The 20,238-nt window shown below is 40.3% G+C and overlaps 1 protein-coding gene across 6 annotated transcripts in view; it reads right to left on the bottom strand.

Annotated features, from left to right (window-relative positions):
* The window catches only part of IDE (insulin degrading enzyme), a 106,356-nt gene that overhangs the window by 6,807 nt on the left and 79,311 nt on the right, over positions 1-20,238 (bottom strand). For all 6 annotated transcript variants that reach the window (XM_059729980.1, XM_014607816.3, XM_019484232.2 and 3 more), the window contains exons 18-22: positions 16,133-16,224; positions 11,143-11,254; positions 9,249-9,416; positions 8,735-9,007; positions 5,692-5,753 (exon numbers count right to left, since the gene is read on the bottom strand). In XM_059729980.1, coding sequence (XP_059585963.1) covers positions 5,692-5,753; positions 8,735-9,007; positions 9,249-9,416; positions 11,143-11,254; positions 16,133-16,224 — 707 coding nt within the window. The remainder of the gene's footprint in view (positions 1-5,691; positions 5,754-8,734; positions 9,008-9,248; positions 9,417-11,142; positions 11,255-16,132; positions 16,225-20,238) is intronic.

The following is a 20,238-nucleotide window of genomic DNA, read 5'->3' as shown; positions in this document are numbered from 1 at the left end:
GAACAAAAATCTATAAAATCGTGAAACCTATAATTGATTTCTTTGTCGGTCAGGATTTTGCCCTCCACCTTTGGTCCTACTGGGCATTTGTATTCATGCCTGTGCTGCAATGCCAGGCACTTTTAAAGTGCCTGGTGCCGTGGTGCATGCATCTATATAAACAGTGAAATGCACGTCAGCGCTGAGAAAATGGCAGTGGTGCACTTTTGAACTAACACACACTGAAGGTGTTTGAAGGTAGTTTAGTTTGAACTAAAACAACTTCAATGTGTTTAGGTCAAAAGTGCACCGCCTCCATTTTCTGCGTGCTGATGCACATTTCGCTGCTTATACAACTGCATGCGATGCAGTGCAGTGTGCGTCAGCTCGTATGCAGAGCAGACTCAATTAATGGAGAGATTTGGACAAAGACAGCTTTCAATGTTTTTTCTACATATCTCTAGGTAGCAAGGGCTCATGATTACTGCGATGCTGGGGCGCATGGAGTGTCCCACAGAAGCACAGGGGGCTCCCCAGCGTGCTCAGCAACCGACCTGGAAGTGGACCAGAAGCACTTCCGGGTTTGCCACTGAGCACATGGAGGGCCCCCCTGCACGCCGGTGAGACGCTCCATGCATCCCAACATCACAGCAATCATGAGCCCCGCCTCATTATCGCAATTAATTGAGTCTGCTCCGATGTGCTGGATTTCTAGCATGTCAGAGCAGACAAAGGTATGTGTATAAATGCCTACTGTGTTTCTAAACTACACAATGTTGTTAACATAGTCCTCTAGCAGCCTTAAGGAAGTCCCTCAACCCTGAGAAAATTGTCAAACTTGGCTGGCTTTGTTTGGTCCCAAAAATTTGTCCCAAATATTCAAATATTTTGATGTCCCATCCCCAAGCCCCAATGACCACTTGATAATCATGCACTACATACAGACAGAATGCTGAGAAAAAAAAAAAAAAAATCAATTCTGATCAATATTGTAAGTTTTCAAGAGAACACATATCTTGTATAGCACTGGTGCTGAACCTTTTGGCCCTGAATGAATGCTGTGAGGCCAGTCCACAGGCTAGTTTGAACCACTGGCCCTGCCACCAACCCCTCCCCCTCCCAGGGCACAGTGGGATTGGGGCTGGGAGGCCCAGAATTGCCCTCCTCCTGACCCCTGACACCAGGATTGGGCCCTGGGCCCTTGCACCACCCACTCCCAGCTGCCAGGTGCCAGGATTGGGCCCTGGGGCCTCTGTGCCACCACTGCCCATCACAGCATGCTAGGACTGGGTGCCTGATCCAGCAAGCAGGACCCAGAAATTTGGCAGCAGGATAGTGAAGCCACTACTCTCCAGCTGCCAAATTTCTGGACCTGTGGAGACCCCCACTGGCTGGATGGCATGGGGCAGTGGGCCAGATCTGGACTGCAGGCCAGGGGTTGAGCACCCCCCTTGTACAGGACACCACTTGTTGCAACAAGTGCTACAGAATTTTTTACTAATTTATTTTCTCTTTTTAATTTTTAAGTAGTTTCCCCCTATTTTCATATGATACAAGATGATAAAAAAGCTCATGAAATTTTCACCATGCCATTCAAACAGAAATAGATTTTTAAACGTCAATGTAAAATATGAGCTAAAATAGAAAGTAAGAATTACCTTGACTAATGAAAAGGGTAAACAAAAGACAGAAGTTATAAAGGAACAGTTTGACACATTCACCCAAAACTCCTTCATTTTTGCTGTTTTCTAAAACTGTTGTAGACTACAATATCATATTTTCCCAGGTCAATATTTATTGTGCCTGTGTGAAGTTGCTAAAGAATTTTAGGCAGCATACCATGGATAGATGGTAACACTTGCAAAAGTCTACCAATGTTTAAACATTGTTTTGCAGCAAATACCTGAACAATATTGTCTCTTGTTTACATAAGAACACAAGACTAAATAGCTACTTGATAACCATATAAATCTTAGAGACAAGAACTTTAGTCACTTATCTTACTTAAGTAGAGCTAAGCAGGTTTTGATTGCACTCAAAAAATATCCACACTTTACCAAATGAAATCTGGAATATTTCAGCACAAATAATTAAAATGATTTAGAAAAGTGTAAGTAACTGAAAACAGGTGCTTCATGCAGCCTTAACCATAGTAGCTGCTGTCTTTGCCTGGTACAATCTGCATAATCAAATTCTGCTACAGTTATTTTTTAAAATATCACTGCAGATGGCAGTCAATTAAGAGAAAAATTTACTTTAAACCTGCATGATAGGAAAAAGAATATAATCTGGAATCAGAGACTGGAATTAGTCACAGATGAGATGACAGACCCTTACGATAATTTTAACCAAGCAAATGCTTAGCTGAACACCACAGACTTTTGCAGAACATACTACAAACAAGAAGTATATATCAACTGAAAACTTACATTAGTGAGAAAGGGTAACAAGAATACATGATATGACCCACAACAGTAAAATAAATAAAATGATAACGAAGTAGCCAATAAGGTCATAATGATTAAACTATTTTGAAGTACAAATCATTTATGGCTCCTTTCCCATTAAAAACTATACTAACTGATCCAGATGGATAAAGAGAGGGAGTCAGTCATATTGGCATAAGCTAGTTTGACTGAATTGCATTCAGACTACTGAACTGCTACACACAGACTATATAATACCATAGATAGAAATGTGTGTAGTTATTTGTTATTTTGATGCAAATCCATTGAAATCTAGCTTAAAATGGATAACAAATTCCAATCCGTACAAACTGGAAAAAAATGCACATTTATAATGAAATGCGTGTGTAAAACAGCTATTATAAATGTTCCTGTTTCAAGGAGCACAGCAAAAGTTGATTATTTGTTTCTACCGTAAATTTTTAAATCGTTCTCTAAGGTAGTTAAGAGTATTTTTCTTTATATTGATCAGATAGCCTCAAATAGGGCCATTTTATAAACAAACTGCTTCTATGTATTTAAGTAATTTATGTAATGGGCACGTGTCCTATGCATGATTAGAATCATAGCAAGTTAGGGTGGAAAGGACCTCAGGAGGCAATCTAGTCCAACCCCCTGCTCAAAGCAGGACCATCCCCAACTAGATCATCCCAACCAAAGCTTTGTCTAGCCAGGTTTTGAAAACCTCCAAGGATGGAACTTCCACCACCTCCCTAGGTAACCTGTTCCAGGGTTTTACTACCCTCCTAGTGAGAAAATTCTTCTTAATATCAAACCTAAACTTCCCTTGCTGCAACTTGAGACCATTGCTCCTTGTTCACTTATCTGCCACCACTGAGAACAGTCTAGCTCCATCCTCCTTTGAACCCCACTTCAGGTAGTTGAAGGCTACTATTAAGCCCCCTCTCGGTCTTCTCTTTAGACTAAATAAGCCCAGTTCCCTCAGTCTTTCCTCAGAAGTCATGTACCCCAGACCCCTCACCATTTTCATTGCCCTCTGTTGGACTCTCTCCAATCTGTCCACATCCCTTCTGTAGCAACAAGCCTCCTGGGCTTAAAACTGAACACAGTACTCCAGATGTGGCCTCACCAGTACAGAATAGAGGGGAATAATCACTTCCCTTGACCTACTGGCAAGACATCTACCAATGTAGCACAGTATGCCCTTAGCCTTCTTGGCAACAAGGGCACACTGATTAGAGGAAAACAACTTAACTGGTTGATGGTAACACTCAAATATTTATCACTGACAAAGGATTAACGCTGATCAGTCAAATTATGGTGGAAAATTCCCAATATGTAGCTCTTAATTTATCTAGTGCTCATAAAACAATATCCATATAAAATTTTTAAAAAGTAAAAAAAAAAAGCTCAGTCTTTGCCAGAACACTGAAACAACTACCCAACCACCTACTGTTCTACCATAAAAGAAGAAATCAAACCTTTTAATTTTTTTTGAAAGAAATGCATTTTCAGCATGAACAGGTAATATTTCAGCTGCTGAGGGGAATAAAAGCATGGAAATTTTAAATGTGCTGCAATATACATCTCTGAATTAAGTGATTTTAGAATTTTCTACTTTCATAAAGGTCTCTAATATTTAATCTTTGCATGTTTATTATATAAAGAAAAAGTTTTATTTTTCCATTTTTACTGGATGTGCAAGGGTTTTTTCTTCTTCATAAACCGTCCTTGTATGAATCAATCCTTGGTCCATAGTGACAAAAAGTCACTATCATCTGATGGCTGATTAGTCAGGAGTATGAAATAAATTGGATGCCTCCTAGTGAGTAGGAGGCATAAATGACACCTCAGAAGAACCGAAGAGCTAAACAGCCCTGAAAGCTTCAGTTTATATCCATAGAAGTCAACCGTAGAGAACACAGGTTTTTATTTGTGACAAGAGACCACAAGAAAATTAGATATACCTAGGAACTTCAGCTGAAACCTGGCTTCTAAATTTCAAGGAAAGTACTCTACTTTTCTTTATTGTCCCTTTGGGACTTCTAGTAAATGGCCAACTATAAGGGAATACAAGCTTAGAAGGGTTTGTTGTGAAGTTGGCCATATCCCTTAATTCTACACAACAGGACCTCGAGAGTAGGCATAGCTGCAGCTAGCTCCCTAGGATTTTGGATGGTTTGAAAATGGGGTGAGCTGGTCTTTGTACTACCTCTGCTATATCCACCAACCCTGTGTATGACCATGCAATGTAGCTTAGACATCTTTTCATTTATGCCAAAGCACAGGTTGGTCTGGGTGAGAATTCCTACAAGATTTTAGTGTAAGAACATTTTAACCATTTTTGAGGAAATACAGCAGAACTGCTCTTCCTTAATGAAAACAGCAAAAGTTAAAGAATCCTGAAGATGTACTTTAGCATGAATTTGCAGTGTTTCTTATGATTTAAGGTAAGGGAAAAATAATAGGGAGAAAAAAATCCCTATTAATGTTATTAATGATAAGAGAATCACAGATATAGAAACACATTGCTGATATCTGATGCTTTTCAAAGTACTCTTTGAATCATGAGTTGCTCTTGAAGGGATACATTTTATTTCACAATAATTAAAATGTTCATCATCAAACTTAAAATATGCTAAAAGGCAAAAGAAGGAAGCCCAGCTTACCTCTTGCAAGATAAATGTGTTTGTAATGTCTCACACTGGACATCTACACAAATAATTTCATCTTAATGTGAGTTGCATGCAGTACACATGAGTAAAATTCCTGCAAATCTCTTCTTTACATACATATAAGAGGTACAATTGAATTCCTGCCCAGGGCAGGGGGCTGGACCTGACAATCTGTTTAGGTCCCTTCCGACCCTAAACACTATGAAACTATCAATACCTGTGTGCGAGAAGCAAGAGTCCAAGAAGTCTTTTGCTCAGTACGCATCCAGGAAAAAATAACCAAACCATCTCTTCAATCAGAAAAAAAAATGGAAAGAACAAAGTAACAGATGTGGCAACAAAGGCTATTATAGGTCAAGGGAGAGGAATAGCCTTTGGTAAGAATGGGTAGAAAAAGAGGAGGAAACTGTTAGGAATACATTCCTCTTGTACTCACTGACAGAGTGCAAGTTCCCATTAAACTCAGCAGGTATATTTGAAAAAACCAAGTACTGAGGTATCTGGATCAGTTATGTTATTTTAATAAAGTGGACATAAACCTATTAACTTGTAACTCAGATAACCCTAAGAAAATGTATTCTTTCAGTGAAAAAAAATTCTAAATAACTTACCTTATAGAACTGTATAATATCATCCTTTGTCAGAGTTTTTAGATATGCCACTTCAGTGTTATCTGAACAACAATAGCAATAATTAAAACAAGACGCAGCTAGCAAAGCATAGCTAGTTATTAACATAGTATTTGTTCAAAGTACTTATTTTTTCAAATTTAGATAGTACAATTAACTGTAAATAACATGCTTTTCATTCTTAACTTACAAGCTATTTGAGTCTGAAAAACAAAATGTCAGAAGAAGCTTGAAAAAACTACACAAAATACATCCAGCTGATTGAATGTACTAAAAAAGAAGGGAGTATACACATTTTTTAAAAAGTACTGATTGAACTGGTATCTAAAAAGGCATGTCTATGCTGAATCCCACCTTCAAAATCAGTGTTACAGATACCAATTACAGGTGTATCTTATTCAAAGTTAGGGAAACTTATTTAAGAAAGTACAGTTTTATAATAGTATGCAAAGGAAAGTGCAAGTGGGTCTTAGTGTAATCAATAAGAGACAGGAACTGACTCAGTACATATATCAAGGTTTTTATATTAGTATTTTCAAATATAAATAAATGCCAATTTTGGTATGCTCATATCTCTTATAATAAAGAGAGACACCATAAAAGGAGTAACCATATAGGGCAGGTAAAACACGTTTTAAGAAATGAAATATTCAGGCAGGCAAATATGCAACTATTGAAGTCAGAGACAGGTTAGAATTACTTTACAGTAAGGCCAAAGTATACCACAATACAAGATGATTCATGGCTAAACAGCTCACAGCCAAGGAAAATCTGACACTGTGAAAGGTCAGATCACTGAATGGAAAAGCACTGAAGTAACAGTAGGAAAAAAAGGGCCAACGTGTAAAACTTATTAAGCAAGGAAAGTTGAAAATTCAGGGTGAATTGATTTAAATCAGCCATATAAATCACCAGTGGAAGGCCTTGATCTAAAGCTGGGCTCTCCAATTTGAGTGGATATACCACATGGGCTGCCCACTCCCCAGGCCACCTGCCACACTGTGGTAGCCCCCACGCTGCATTGCATGGGGGCCACCACATGGTAAATAATCCCTGCTGTGCTGTAGAAGCCTGCAGGTTCCTTCAGCAGCAACCCCAGGGGCAGGCAGCAGAAGCTGGAAGAGGGAGAGAGACCGAGATCCCAGAGACTTCTGATGAAAGCAGCTGAAGAGATGCACCAAATGTAGGGTAAACACTATGTTTAACTGTATATCTACATGATTTAATGATCGTATTAACCAAAAAGGATGCACCTTTCTTCAAAACAGCATTTCCCAAACCTTTTGGGCTTATACATCTGCAGAGGAATGTTGGGCCATCTTGCTGCTGCTTCTCTTCCTTCCAATTCTCACACAGCCCACTGTTTCAGCTGCTGATTCCCTAGCCTTCAATTCCCCCATTGCTGATTGCCACTGAGTTCCCTCACTGGCAGCAGTCATGTTTTTATTATCCAGAGGGACACACTATAACTATGTACATTATAGTGTACTTGTGCATTTAAGTAATTATTTAAATTAATATTTTAGGCCCCCTGTACACATGCACTGCACAACAGAATTGAATGTGCAATCCACACAATTGCACCTCCTGCCGTGCCACATGAGGCGCAATTGCAGGATCACATATTAGATCCCATTGTACCTTATCATCAGTCCAGGGACAGCCTGATTCTGGGCCTGATCCCTGTAGGATGGAAACTGGAATTGAATTAGTACAAAAAAATAAAAATCACAACTCATGTAGGAAGAAGCCATAATAGGAACAAACATCACCCCAGGTAGGGTTCAGTAGATGCTCTTCCTCCCATTCAACATGGGGGCAGGGAAGCCCCTCATCTTGGATTCGAGTACAAGCAGGAGGGTAGGCGGCTGCTGTGGCTTGGACGCCAACCCTGAGCCTAGATTGTGGCTGGAGCCACTGCACCCTGCAGCACATGCCCTGCCCTCCAATCGACTCTGAGCCCCCAATCCTGCACTTGCTCATTCCCCTTATCCTCTGTTTCAGCTCTTACTCCTGTCCTGGGCATTGAGCACGTGGTCATTCTGGCCTCTGGCCAGATATGCAGTAGTGGCAGCAGTGGTGGTAGGGCCAGGGCTGCCACCACTGCAACTGCTGCTGCGTGGCCAGGCTGGGGCCAGAACAACCATGTGTCCTTCAGTAACTCGCAATACTCTGTTCCCAACACAGCACCCCTCATGGGGTCTGGTGAGGGGGAGGGCAGGGCAGACAATGAGAGCTCTCCTGTGTGCTTAGCTGTTCTTGGGAACTTCTGGAGACTGGAGGCCAAAACACTTGCAGGGATTCCTGTTCTCCAGACCTCTGGCTCCATGCCTTCATGAACATTTTGAAGTGTTTCAGATGCAGGGGCTATACACATCTGTATGGAGCTGAAGTGCTTCAAACTGCAGTGGGATTTGAAGCACATTAATTAGAAGTCTGTCCAACCTTAGAAGTTCACAAACTAAAGTAATGTATACAAAAAATTGTGTTCCCAAAAGGCAAGAAAACTGTTTTTTCCTATAAGTAGATTCACATCCAATGTCACTGCAGCCTGATTGCACTCAGTATTGTTGTTTTCAGGCATAGAAGTGCGGCAATTTTTAGGACACTTGCTTACCTATAGGAACTATAATCAGTGCAGAAACTGCAATTTTTAGCGTTGTAGAAGTGTTGCTAGTCTTCTTCTCAAGACAAATGCATTTATTGATAACCTGAACAGCACTGATAAAATCATTAACTATTCAAAGCAGTGTCTCTGTGCAGTTTGTGATATACTGGGTGAAATCCCACCCTTACTAAAGTAAATGGGTTTTGCTATTATCACTACTAAAAATAAAACAAAATATCTCAAGGGCACAATAGAAAACTTAAAAGGGAAGGAAAAAGAGATGAGGTCAGATAAAGATATAGATCAATTATTAGATTGTAATATATTTGGATACAAAGGGAATTAGCAACACAAAACTTGAGGTATTAGGACAATTTTGTACTTTTGATTTCAAAAGCAATTATCAGCATTTCTTACCTCTATCAAAGTTATACTGTTGAGAAATTATTTCCCCCCAGTATTTAGCACATTCTGCAGATAGCTTCTTTGGTTTGTCTAGACGACGAATCGCTAAAGCTTGGATGTGTTTCTGAAAGGCCTCTTCTGACATGTCTTCTATGCACTTCTCCATAGTTTTTAAAAAAGCTTCAACTCTGCTTTCTAAGTAGTGTGGTGGCTTCTCTGACTGGATAATAAATCGCAGTCCTTGTATGCCATTAGCTCTGCGAGGACCGCTAAACACGATGTAACCTTGATAAAAGAAAAAAAAATACTGTGATTGGTTAAAACCTTCTATATCTGTGCACAGTAGAGAGTGGGGGGCTGGGGTGCATGGTTGATACCCCAGAGGTTGCAAGTCTGAGGCCACAGCAGCAGTTCTCACAGCATAGCCCTGTTAAATTCCAAAGAATCTGTAAATTCTGCTAAAGACCTTGTCACAAGGACATGAAAAAGAAAGGAAAGTAGAGAGTGTTTCATTTTGCCTACTCACCTAATTGCTCCTTAGTACGCAGAGTATTGAAGCATGGCTCTGAGATAATTTGACAAAAGAGCTCCAAAAACATGTTCTCAGAGGTGCTTTGCATATCTGTTTGGTAATATATTTCTATGCCACAGTTGTTATGAACTTCATTTCTCTGTTGGTACACAAACCAACCTCCTAAAAGATAAAGTTAAAATGATAAGAATTTAACTATCCAAATAGTGTTAAAAAAAAAAACCCAACCAAACAAAAAAAACCCATCGCCAAACAACTCAGAACATCACTGACAGTCTAGCTGCAGGCAGAATCAGTTTGTAAGGGTTAATATAAAAAGGCTCACACTTTCAACGTTCATCTTCCTTTATTAATCAGGCAACCTTTTCACCAGCACGTGTGAAAAAAGATTTGTGGCATATCTAGAACGTTAATAAATCCAAGCTCTTGCAATTGGGAAGAGCAAGTGAATTCTAGACCAAAGAGTCATCACATCATACACTTTACCACATGATGTTTCTTATTCATAATGAGCATGAGTGCCTCCACAGACCTCTCACTGACTGGAAATGCAGACTGAACAGCCCTCTCAACCTTAATAGGTGGTCCCTGTGAATCATGAATGGGGTATATTTGGGGGACTGGCAAGGAAGACTGCACTGGCTCTACCACAGGGGTTGGCAACATTTTTGGGCAGAGTGCCAAAAACGCCCATAATCTTGACCTGTAAGATGTTGATGTGTTGGGGTGGGTGGCGGGGGAACCGTGAGGTCCTTGTTGTGGCAGTGCAGCCCTGGCCACTTCATCATCATCCACCCCAAGGTGCACATGCCAAGCAAAATGCCTTCATGTGCCCTTGCTCTACCAACTTTGTTTGCTCTGCAAATACAGGACTTCCATTCCCAGTTTTATAGGCATTAAAATAGATTAAACATTAATACCAGTAGCTTATTCCATACAAGGTATTTCCTGCAGGCTAAACATCAGCTAGAAATAATAGTCTTTGGCTACACATCGCTATATTTTTCAGGGCATATATCTGTATACACTTCCAGGGATTGCTTAACATCTTGATTCTGTGACACTGTAGTAATCTGAGTAACATTCATGCATCTTGTAAAATCAATAGTCACTGTACTTTACTCAGTGAGGAAAGGGTTCTCACAGCACCATTTCATTGGCTGTATAAATTAATACTTAAAATTGTTCAATATGTAAACACAGGAGGCAGCAGAGCTTTAATTTTCGGAAAATGCACAAAGTGAAGGAGGTCTTGGATATTTCACAAGTACCTACAAAGCAAAATAAAGCTATAAAACTCTATTTACAAGTGCATGAATGTGTAGAGCCAACAAAATGTTGACACATTACAAAAAGTGTTGTTCTACAATGAGAAAAATGCAATGTATTTGTAAAATATTTTTTAAAATCTTCAAAATACCTAAAATCATGCCTGACCAGAGTATCATAACCCAAATGCACTAAAGCTAATCAAAATCATCATACTTTGATTTCCTCTACCTCATTCTTTCTACATTTGAAAATGGCTGAACCATCACTCTTTTTATTTCAGTGCCATTTTTCTAAACTGCTGTATAAGCCGTGGGTCTATATTCATTCTTCACATCAATACTAGGTTAAGGAGCTAAAGGCTGTTTTCTAATTCTATAAAATGGTGCTTGAACATATGAAAAAGATTAATGTCAAACTCATCTATTCTATTTTGCAGACAATGCAGCTAATACCTTTTATTTTGCTAAACATGCAATGTAAAATAATTTAAAACTGATTTGATTTCTTAATAAGCTACTGACAAGAGTAACATTTACATCAAAATATCAATCGAGGTATCAGGAATCTCAAATTGTATGCTTTATAACTCATAGATAAAAAAAAAACAACCCCTTACTGTCAGGCAGCTGCACTTCTCTGTATCTTACTAACTGACTGGGAAGGAGAGGCTTTGTATGAGCGTGCTCAATGAGAGTGTCCTCAACCATTTGCATAATTCCCAGTGCAGCCTAGGAGAGAAAACATGAAAAGGGTGTTTATTCCTCATCAATCCTGTTCTAGTAGCACAATGACAGTGAACAGGTTTTGATGCTGAAATGCAAAAGTCAGGAATAAAAAACGTGAGGTAGTTACTTTAAAACAAAAGTAAAAAAAACGCAGCAGAAATAAGCATGCTTTTTCCTTTGACATCTGATAATTTTGTTAACATTAACCCAGTGGTAGTGGCAACCACATTCAATTACATTATCTTTACACATTGAACTGGACTTTTTTAACCAAAGTTGAAGCATGCGAGTTTTCAGACACTGCATACCTACTACCAAATTAAAAAAAATACACAAATAAAGGTTATTAGATATTAATTTGATTTCTTGAAGTCTCTTTGACAGGTCAGCTCTCTGCCTTTGTTGTGCTGTGCTTACCACATTTTGTCTCTTTAGTATCGAGCTGTTCTCCTTTATGTATGAATGATTTAAAAAAAGCTAAGAGTCAAATGTTGTTTCTTCATGCATCTTTCAGTTGGCAAGATAATTAGGAAAACAGTCTTGTTTAGTACCCATACACTTAAAAACTCAGTACATACAAGTGACATTTGTTTCCTGTACAATTAATCAGTTTCAGCTCTGCACTAGATGGCTGTTTCTCAAAAGAGGCCTAAAAGAATGAGGCACCCAACTTAGTGGAAATACAATGGGAAAGGAGTACTTAACTCCTTTAGGCAAATACCATTTTTAGGGCCCTATCAAATTCACAGTGGAAGTGGGCTGCACTAAGGCTCCTTTAATCTTGCAGGTTCCCTCACGAGTCCCCCCACTGCTGATTGGTGAAGGGGCCCTGCTTGCAGCTTGCTCCTGATCAGTAGGGAAGTGAAAACTGCTGTTTTAAACATGGCACCATTTTTACCTTCCCACTGCTGATTGGTCAAGGGGCCCCATTCGCCCCATTGCTTACTGCTGACCAGATAACTGTATTTTCCTCTTAGTTTCCTTCCTATGTTTGTATGAGTTGTGATTAAATTGCTATATGAAGCCTCACTGAAGTATGCAAAATTAAATCTAAAGATTTTGTATTTTTAATGATGAAAAAGATAATAATGAGAAAAAAATGTTTTCTGTAACTAGCAGCATGTGTGACACGATACAATCCCACAAATACATGGAGAGTAGGAAAGGGATTTCTATTAGTACCCATGTGGTGCAACTACGTATAGGAGGCTGTGGTGATCAGATATGAATAGCAAGCTTTTCCTAACTAGAGAGAAGGAAACTGGCAGGAAACAGTTTTCCCAAATCTGCAAAATCATATTAAAAAAAAAAAAAAAAAAAAGCCCAACCCAACCTCCCACCCCCAAAAAACAAACAAACTAGTTCTATGCTGTGGTGGGTAGAGGTGCACAAATACATCAGTCCATATAGTATTGGAACCGAGTAAAGGAAAATTGATATTATCGGAAATCGGCTTTTTTTGGCTAATGTGGCAGTTAATGTCACCGATAAATGCCACGTGCATGTGCTCAGCCGCAGCATGCACGCAACTAGCCTGGCAGTTTGGAGAGCAGCGTCCAGCTGGTAAGTCTGTTGGGGGAAGGGGCAGGGGGAGGGAAGGGGCATTGGCGGGGTGGCAGATCAAGACCTCCACAGTGAAGGAGGAAAGAGGCTGCCTGGCCAGGATGGGGTGCAAGACAGAGCTGCGAGCAGCTCGTCGGGGGGGGGGGGCCACATCCCCCCCGCTGGGTGCACCATTGGGAGAAGCATGGGAGTGGCACATGGCCCCTGAATCTGTACATACAGTGATGGCAGGCTGCTGCCGCCCGCTCAGGGTAGCACCAGAGTCTTCCCAGTCCCCACCCCCCACCAAGCTGGGAAGAGCCCAGTGTTGCCCCTGGCCCTAAGTGGGCAACAGCAACCCATCATCACTCTGTGCACAGATCTGGGGGTGCACACCCCCCCACCCCTTCCCCAGGGCTGTGAGCAGAGGGGGGAGCCACCCCCCTCCCCCCCATTCCCCCCAGATAAGCGGCTCGTGGCTCCGTCCCATGGCCTGCCCCAAACTGGGCAGCGCCTGACCCAGCCCCCTTCCTGCCTCACCATGGCAGCCTCAGCCTACCCCCCACCACATCCCTTCCCTCCCCTTGCCCCTTCCTCCCCAACAGATTTACCATCCAGGTGCTATCTATATCAGTAATTGGATTGGTATCGGCCAATATAGCTCGTTAATAATTGGCCATTGGTACTGGCCCAAATAATCTTTATCAGTGCACCCCTAGTGGGGAGGCGTGGCAGTGTTAATTGCTGCAGCTCTAAGAGTCATGGCAATTAATGTTGCCATGGGTCCTGCCATCCCCAATTTCCAGACCCCTGCAGAGCTCTCAGCCAAATGATATGGCCTCATGGGCTGGGTCAGTCCATGGCTAGACCTGGCATGGGGGATCTGAGCTGGTATATGGCCCCAGACCTGGCGCTTACTGGATTGGGTCAGTGGGCTTGCCTTGGACCCAGCACATGGGGTCATACCTGTCACAGCCTTAGACTTGGCACGTGGTCCCAAGACCCTGTTTGCTGAATCAAAGTGGCATACAGGGTTGGCCCATAACTAGACCCATATTACAAGGCAAATTCTTTTTAGGAAGGTGGCAAGAAAAAAAGAATGTTTTGTATTGTATTCCAGGGTGTGCTATATGTGAGAAAATAGAGTAATCATAGAACTACTTAGGTACCAACACCTGTATTGTTGATTTCTTAAAAGCTAATCATATTTAAACGGCATTAAAGAAAAATCTGAATTTATACATTTGAAAGAACTGTTATAATTGCTTATTACAATTTGAATTTACTTTCCAGTTTTTAGGAAAAAAAATAGCATTGGTGCATTTCATCTTTGTGCATATTAATATAGTGTAGCCTCTGGATAAAATTTTCAAAAGTGTCTAAGGGCTAGATTTGTAAAAGTATTTAAATGCTTAATGGAAATTAGGTGCCTATAAATCTAACCCTCTGTGATTTAGAACCATAACATCTATTTTCAAAAGATTAGTTTGTAAGGCTCATAAGACAATTAGTTACTCTGTTATCTGTTTTTAGTATCAAAGACCTGCAGTGTTACCAAACCATGTTACCTTACCATTTCCTGTTACGTTAACTGCTATGTATTAAAGTTTGTATGTTATATCACGCAGTTCATGTATTTTTTTTTTAAATGTCACTTCTGAAATGACAAATGATATGTATATTTTTTGCAGTTATTAAAATGTAATAGACTTGGTTTGTTGCACTTTTGTACCTGTACAAAATGGAGCCATTTCTGTATGGGCATTTGCCTTGTGCAGGCCACCTCACCTGTTGAGTAAGGCATATGCTTAAATTGTGTTTACTTAAGTGGGACTTAAATTTAAGCCAAAGTGCTTTGCGGAAAAGGGATGGGATTATTCACTTATTTAAAAATTACGTTCGTGTTTAAGAGCTTTATCACACCGACAGCTGAGCTTTTTCTTTTAACATCTTTCCATCATCATAGCACACACATCAATCGATCTTCCCATCAGTCCAAGAAAAAACAAATAACGACTTGTGCAAAGGCAGCTGGAGTCTCAGATTTGATGTCCAATAAGATGATAGAGAGTTGTAACTCTCCATTTACCCAAAATGCTCTGTTTTATTTTAAAATCTGTACTGATCCCTCCCTCAAGGAGTATTTTCTGACCTGATCTGTACATCTGAAATGCGTAGACTGTAAAATGGTTAGTTCCCTACTAAATTCACAGCAGAAGTGGGCTGTGCTGTGGTTCCTTTAATCTTGCAGGTTCCCATGCACTCTCCCCCTGCCACTGATTGATAGAGGGGCCCTGTTTGCAACTCATTACTGATTGGTAAGCAAGTGAAAACTGTAGTTTTAAACATGGCGCTGTTTCTGCCTCCTGCTGGAAACATTTTGGGTAGAAAGAAAGAGTGAAAACCACCATATAATCTTATTGGAAATTAGATCTGGGACTCTAGCTGCCTTTGTGCAAGTCACTATTTGTTTTTTCTTGAACTGACATTGGAAGGAAACTTAAGAGGAAGATGGGAGTTATTCTTTAAGTTCTTTTAAAAGAAAAAAAGAAAAATGATTGAACAACTTTTGCTGAGCTGCCATTAAATGCCCAAACTTCCTACATACAATTCTTCTGGCTCCTTCCCCCTTTCACTCCCTCTTGCTGGTGACTTCTACCCCACCCCCAATATGCTCAGCAGTGACTGGAAGTGTCTTAGATTTTCTAGGACTAGAAAAGTTTCATGAGTCTAGTATAGAAGTATTTCCATTATATTTATTGTCACGAACAACACTATACCAGCCCCATAAGGTATATCTTAACTTTTCAACAGGGCTATCGTGATAAAGTAAATATGCTCACTGGATGTTTGTGCAAAACATTATCATTTTAAAAGGACAGAGTAAATGGTTTAACTTCCATTTCCTTTTATTTTTTAAAGTAAAAGTCTGTTACTTATGGTCCCACACCTCCATTTAGCCATGTATAAAGAGTTCCATTTTGAAGCATTCTGAAATTTTTAATTTTTTGCAAGTCAAACTAAAGCTTGCAAGTGAAAAAGCAGGAACTAGCACACAATTCATTTTGTAGTCTCATTACATTACTGTAACAACATGCAACGCAGACTTGAAAAATACTTAAAACAAACTGTTAAATTTTGAAGACCAATATGGGAATAGCATTCAGGCTAATATTAGAGAGCAGAAAATAAATGACACCAGGGTGTTTTCAACAGAGCTCCTAAAGTTGGAAAGTGAAGACTATGGAGGGGAAAAAAGGAATTTTAAAATTAGGACAATTAAATTAATCCTTAGTTCTTACCACTACTTATAATATAAACTACCACAAGCAAACTAACCTGTTTTGTTATATTGCCATGCAGAAGAGCTTCAATGTGTAACCGTGACAACAGTTGAGATATAAAGGCCTTGAGGCGGGGAAGAGTGACATCTAAAATAGATATTTAGATTGTTAAATCAATCATGGATTTTGTTACATTAAGGATCAGATATAATGCATTTATGGAAAAGGATGATGAAGATAATTTTCATGAAATGTAGTGATTTAAAAATGAACGGTTGGAAAGCTTCCAAGGTCTAACTAGTGGTACTCAATGTATAGTTTTGCTTTGCTTAGAATTCACATGTTGTCTGACCCAGATTCCAGTAAGAAAAAATCCATTCTCCAATCATACTGAACACACACATTCATTCTCCAGACAAAACAGTTACAACCATTCAGGTGCTCTTCAAAGATAAAGTTTGAGCTATTACCTATACAAAGTAAATGTAGCTTAGAATTCCTGTGAAAGACACAGAACAATTATCTAGACAAAAAAATATTAAATCAAATTTAATAGTTTTATGGTATTTTGCAGTAAATTATAAAGAAATTATTTCAAAAATGTTATACATACACACACTATATTAGGTATGAAACCTTTTTCCTATAAAGCAAAACATATTTTTCATACAAAAACCAATAAAGTCTCAGCAGGCTAAGAAAGGAAGGACAGTTCAGTGTTTAGAGCACTTATGTTATAGCCTGGAGTCTCATAATCAGTTTCCTGGCTGTCTCAGATTCCATGTGTAACTTTGGGATTGCCGCAACACTTCCTGATCCTCTGTAAAATGGAGACAACTCCGTGTTCCAAGAATGAATACACTCAAAACTATGGTGGGCTACAAAGTTATTCCACAAAAAATGTGGAATAGCTTTGTAGCTTGTTCTAATCATGCCATTAATTGGAAGTATGGCCAAGTTCTCCCATCAAATGAGGTGTCCTGGCCACAGGGGTACACCACTCACTGCCAACCCCACAGTTGACAAAGCTCGCAGTGGTGGCACAGTTGTCAGCTACAGGGCTTGCAGTAGGGAAAATGCCACCCCGCCCCAGTCTCCTCAGCTACATGTCGCGTGGCAGGAGGTGTGATTGTGTGGTTCACACATTAGATCCCACTGTGCCTTGACCTGCACATGCAGAGGGCCCTATGAACACAGATAGTGGAGGAGACTTCTTGGGCCACTGGAATGCAGTCCCCTGTAACTGCAGATAACCACATAATAAGCATTTGTCCAGGTGGTTCTATGAGACTATCCACTCTGCAGCATACCATGCATCACAGGCCCAAAGCATCCTCCCTAATATCCTACTGCAACCTTAAAATCTTTAGTGCAATCCTCCCCCAAAACAAACAAACAAAACACTCCACATAGGATTTTGAGCCATGGAGAAAAATAGAGAGATGGGAGCCACCAGTGTGTTGGGCCTCTCCAATTGCAGAGAATTTATTAAATAAATGATGTGCAGATGCACCTAAAAGTGGGCTGTTTGCCAACATCAAAGATGAAGGAAATCAACTCTGTCAGCCTTAGCTCAACTCACCTGGGGGAAATTCCTTCCTCACCCCAAATGTGGCAACTGAATGTATGAGCATGACATGCCAGCCATGCAGGCACCTGAGAGATTTCTCAGTAATATTAAAAATACCAGTGCACCTAATGTCCAGTGCTTCACAGGAAACCAAAAAAGAAAAAAACAAAACAAAACAAAAACCACAATTCAGAGGGGAAAAAAATTCTCCCGACACTTGCAGGATACTAGCAGAGCTCTGAAACAAGGAAGTATTGCAATCCCATATGGAGAAACAAGTTTTGTAACCATATTAACTCAAGAGAAAGGAAGAAACAAAATAAATCTAACCAAGAGAGGGTTGCCACCTGATCTGGACTTCCTTACTTCCACAACTACAATTATAGGTAGGTTCTCCTGTAACCTACATTAAAGCAGGTCCTGAAAACACATAAATTGGATAGTATACAAGTCTATCACCCCAATGAAAAACCATTTCAACACCTGACCTCCTCCTTGTGCCAAGAACCTGCATCTCACCAAGCCCACTTTCACTAACAGCCTCTACCACCAGATCCTGCCCTCATCATCAGTTGAGTAAAGAAGTTCTGTGTCATCAAGTACTTCCCACAGTTATGGAGATCATATGTCCTTTCAGATGGAAGTCTAGTTTCCTCTCAAATACTATCCACGGGCATACTACAATACCGCATGTCACTTGCTCTCATTACCACTACAATACTGTTATCCTATACTGTCCTTTTAAGTTCCATCCTGAAACAATTCAGGTCACTTGTCCCCACTTCCTTGTTTGGAAGGCCATTCTGGCACTTTCCTCCTCTGATGATTATAAACTCTTTACGAATTTCAAATCTAAGTTTATTCATGACTAACTCATGTCCATTTCATTTTGTGCCAATATTATCCTCCAACTTAAACAGCTCTTCATATTCACTGCCAAAACAGAGTAATTATCAGGAACTTAGGTCTTCCATTTGCTGTGGAAAAACATGGATTTTTCACTTTAAAGGAGAAAAGCACAGGAAACCACAGGTCTCCCTTTACAGGCAGGCAGAGGTCCAGTCTGCAAGGGACAGCTTGTGGCTGTGGGGAGTGGGAGGAGGGTGATCAGGCAGTAGGTGCCATGTGTATATGTGTGCTTGCACATGCACATGGAAGCCAGGCAGCGGTGGAGAGCAGCTAATTCCAGGTAAGTCTGGGGGGGGGCAAGGGGGGAGCCACAGGTGACAGGGAAGGGGGACACATGCCCCCCCCCCTCCCCAGTTCTACGCCCACTGCAGGGTGCTGGGATGCAGCTGGGCTGGACCAGCTCTAGGCAGAAGCCACCTCCACAGTCTGCGGGGGAACTCGGCATGGAAGGGAATGTTGCACCACCATGGCCGCCCAAGGTGAGGTGCCCCTGCCCATCCAACAGCAGTGGAAGCACAAATATATATGAGTGACGTTTCATTTTAAAATCACAGAAAAATGCGGATTTTGGAGGTTTAATCAGAGAGTTCTGCAGTTTTTAAACCAAGATAATTAGGACCCGTGGTAATTATATCTCTTTTCAAGCTTTGTTTCACGAAAGCTAAACAAACCAAACCCTTTTAATGTCATTGCAGGGTAGATATTTCATTCCTCTAACCATCTCAGATACCCTTCTCTGTACCTTTTCTGCATAAATTTGGTTTTGAACACAGGTGACTAAAACTATATACAATGTTCTAAAACAGGTCTTAGTAATGCCTGGCAAAGTGGTACAAATACTGCTTAGTTTCTACTAAAAATACCCTTTCTATGTGGCCTAAAATTACCATATACCTTTTTCACAGCTACATCTGGCTGGCAACTCACTGTTATTGTACAAAACTAGCAACCTGCCCTCGTCCCTTTCTTTTCCTACACTGTTTCCAGTGTACGAGGCCTTAGCTTATAGCAAGTGCTCTTGGTATTAATCATAAAATGCATGATTTTGCATTTTGTACTATTAAAATATTATTGTTTCTCTTACTGCAATTCACAAGGTTGTTTAGGTCTTCATATATAATTGTCTGGTCCTCCTCAGTCTTGGCAATAATTTCTAATTTTCTATTATTCATGAATTTCATAAGTGCCCATCTGCTTTTTACTCAAAAGGCCACTAATGAAAATATCAAGCAGGATGGGGAATAATACTAGTAACCAGTTTCCAGTCTAATAATTTCATATAGGCCATGTATAGGAGTTAAATATCAACTGGTAGAATCATATTTCTCCTGGCAAAATAAAACCATTAAGGGAGCTGCTGCAGGGGGCGTTTCTGGTGTGATTTACAGAGATCTCTACTCATCACATAAAAAAAAAATTCTGACACATTGTGGCCTTTCCAAGTTCTTTGCAACACAAGAATTGCTCTATTATTTTTCTGCAGTCAAAGAAATGAGAGAGTGCTATGACCTGGCATTTTCTGAGGGGTTCCTTGAATCTAATGAGATTAAGAACCACTGGAATATCCTTTTTTACAGTTGATCCTACTCTGAAATCCAATTGTCTTCAATGGGAGTAGGACAGGGTTCACTGGAAGAGGCAATTATGCTATGCAGACTACAGAACAAAATATTTATGCCTCC

This window comes from Alligator mississippiensis, chromosome 6 (genome assembly GCF_030867095.1).
Source record: "Alligator mississippiensis isolate rAllMis1 chromosome 6, rAllMis1, whole genome shotgun sequence".
Classification (NCBI taxonomy): domain Eukaryota; kingdom Metazoa; phylum Chordata; order Crocodylia; family Alligatoridae; genus Alligator; species Alligator mississippiensis.
The sequence above is the reverse complement of the archived record's forward strand: the minus strand, read 5'-3'. Positions and strand labels throughout refer to the sequence as shown.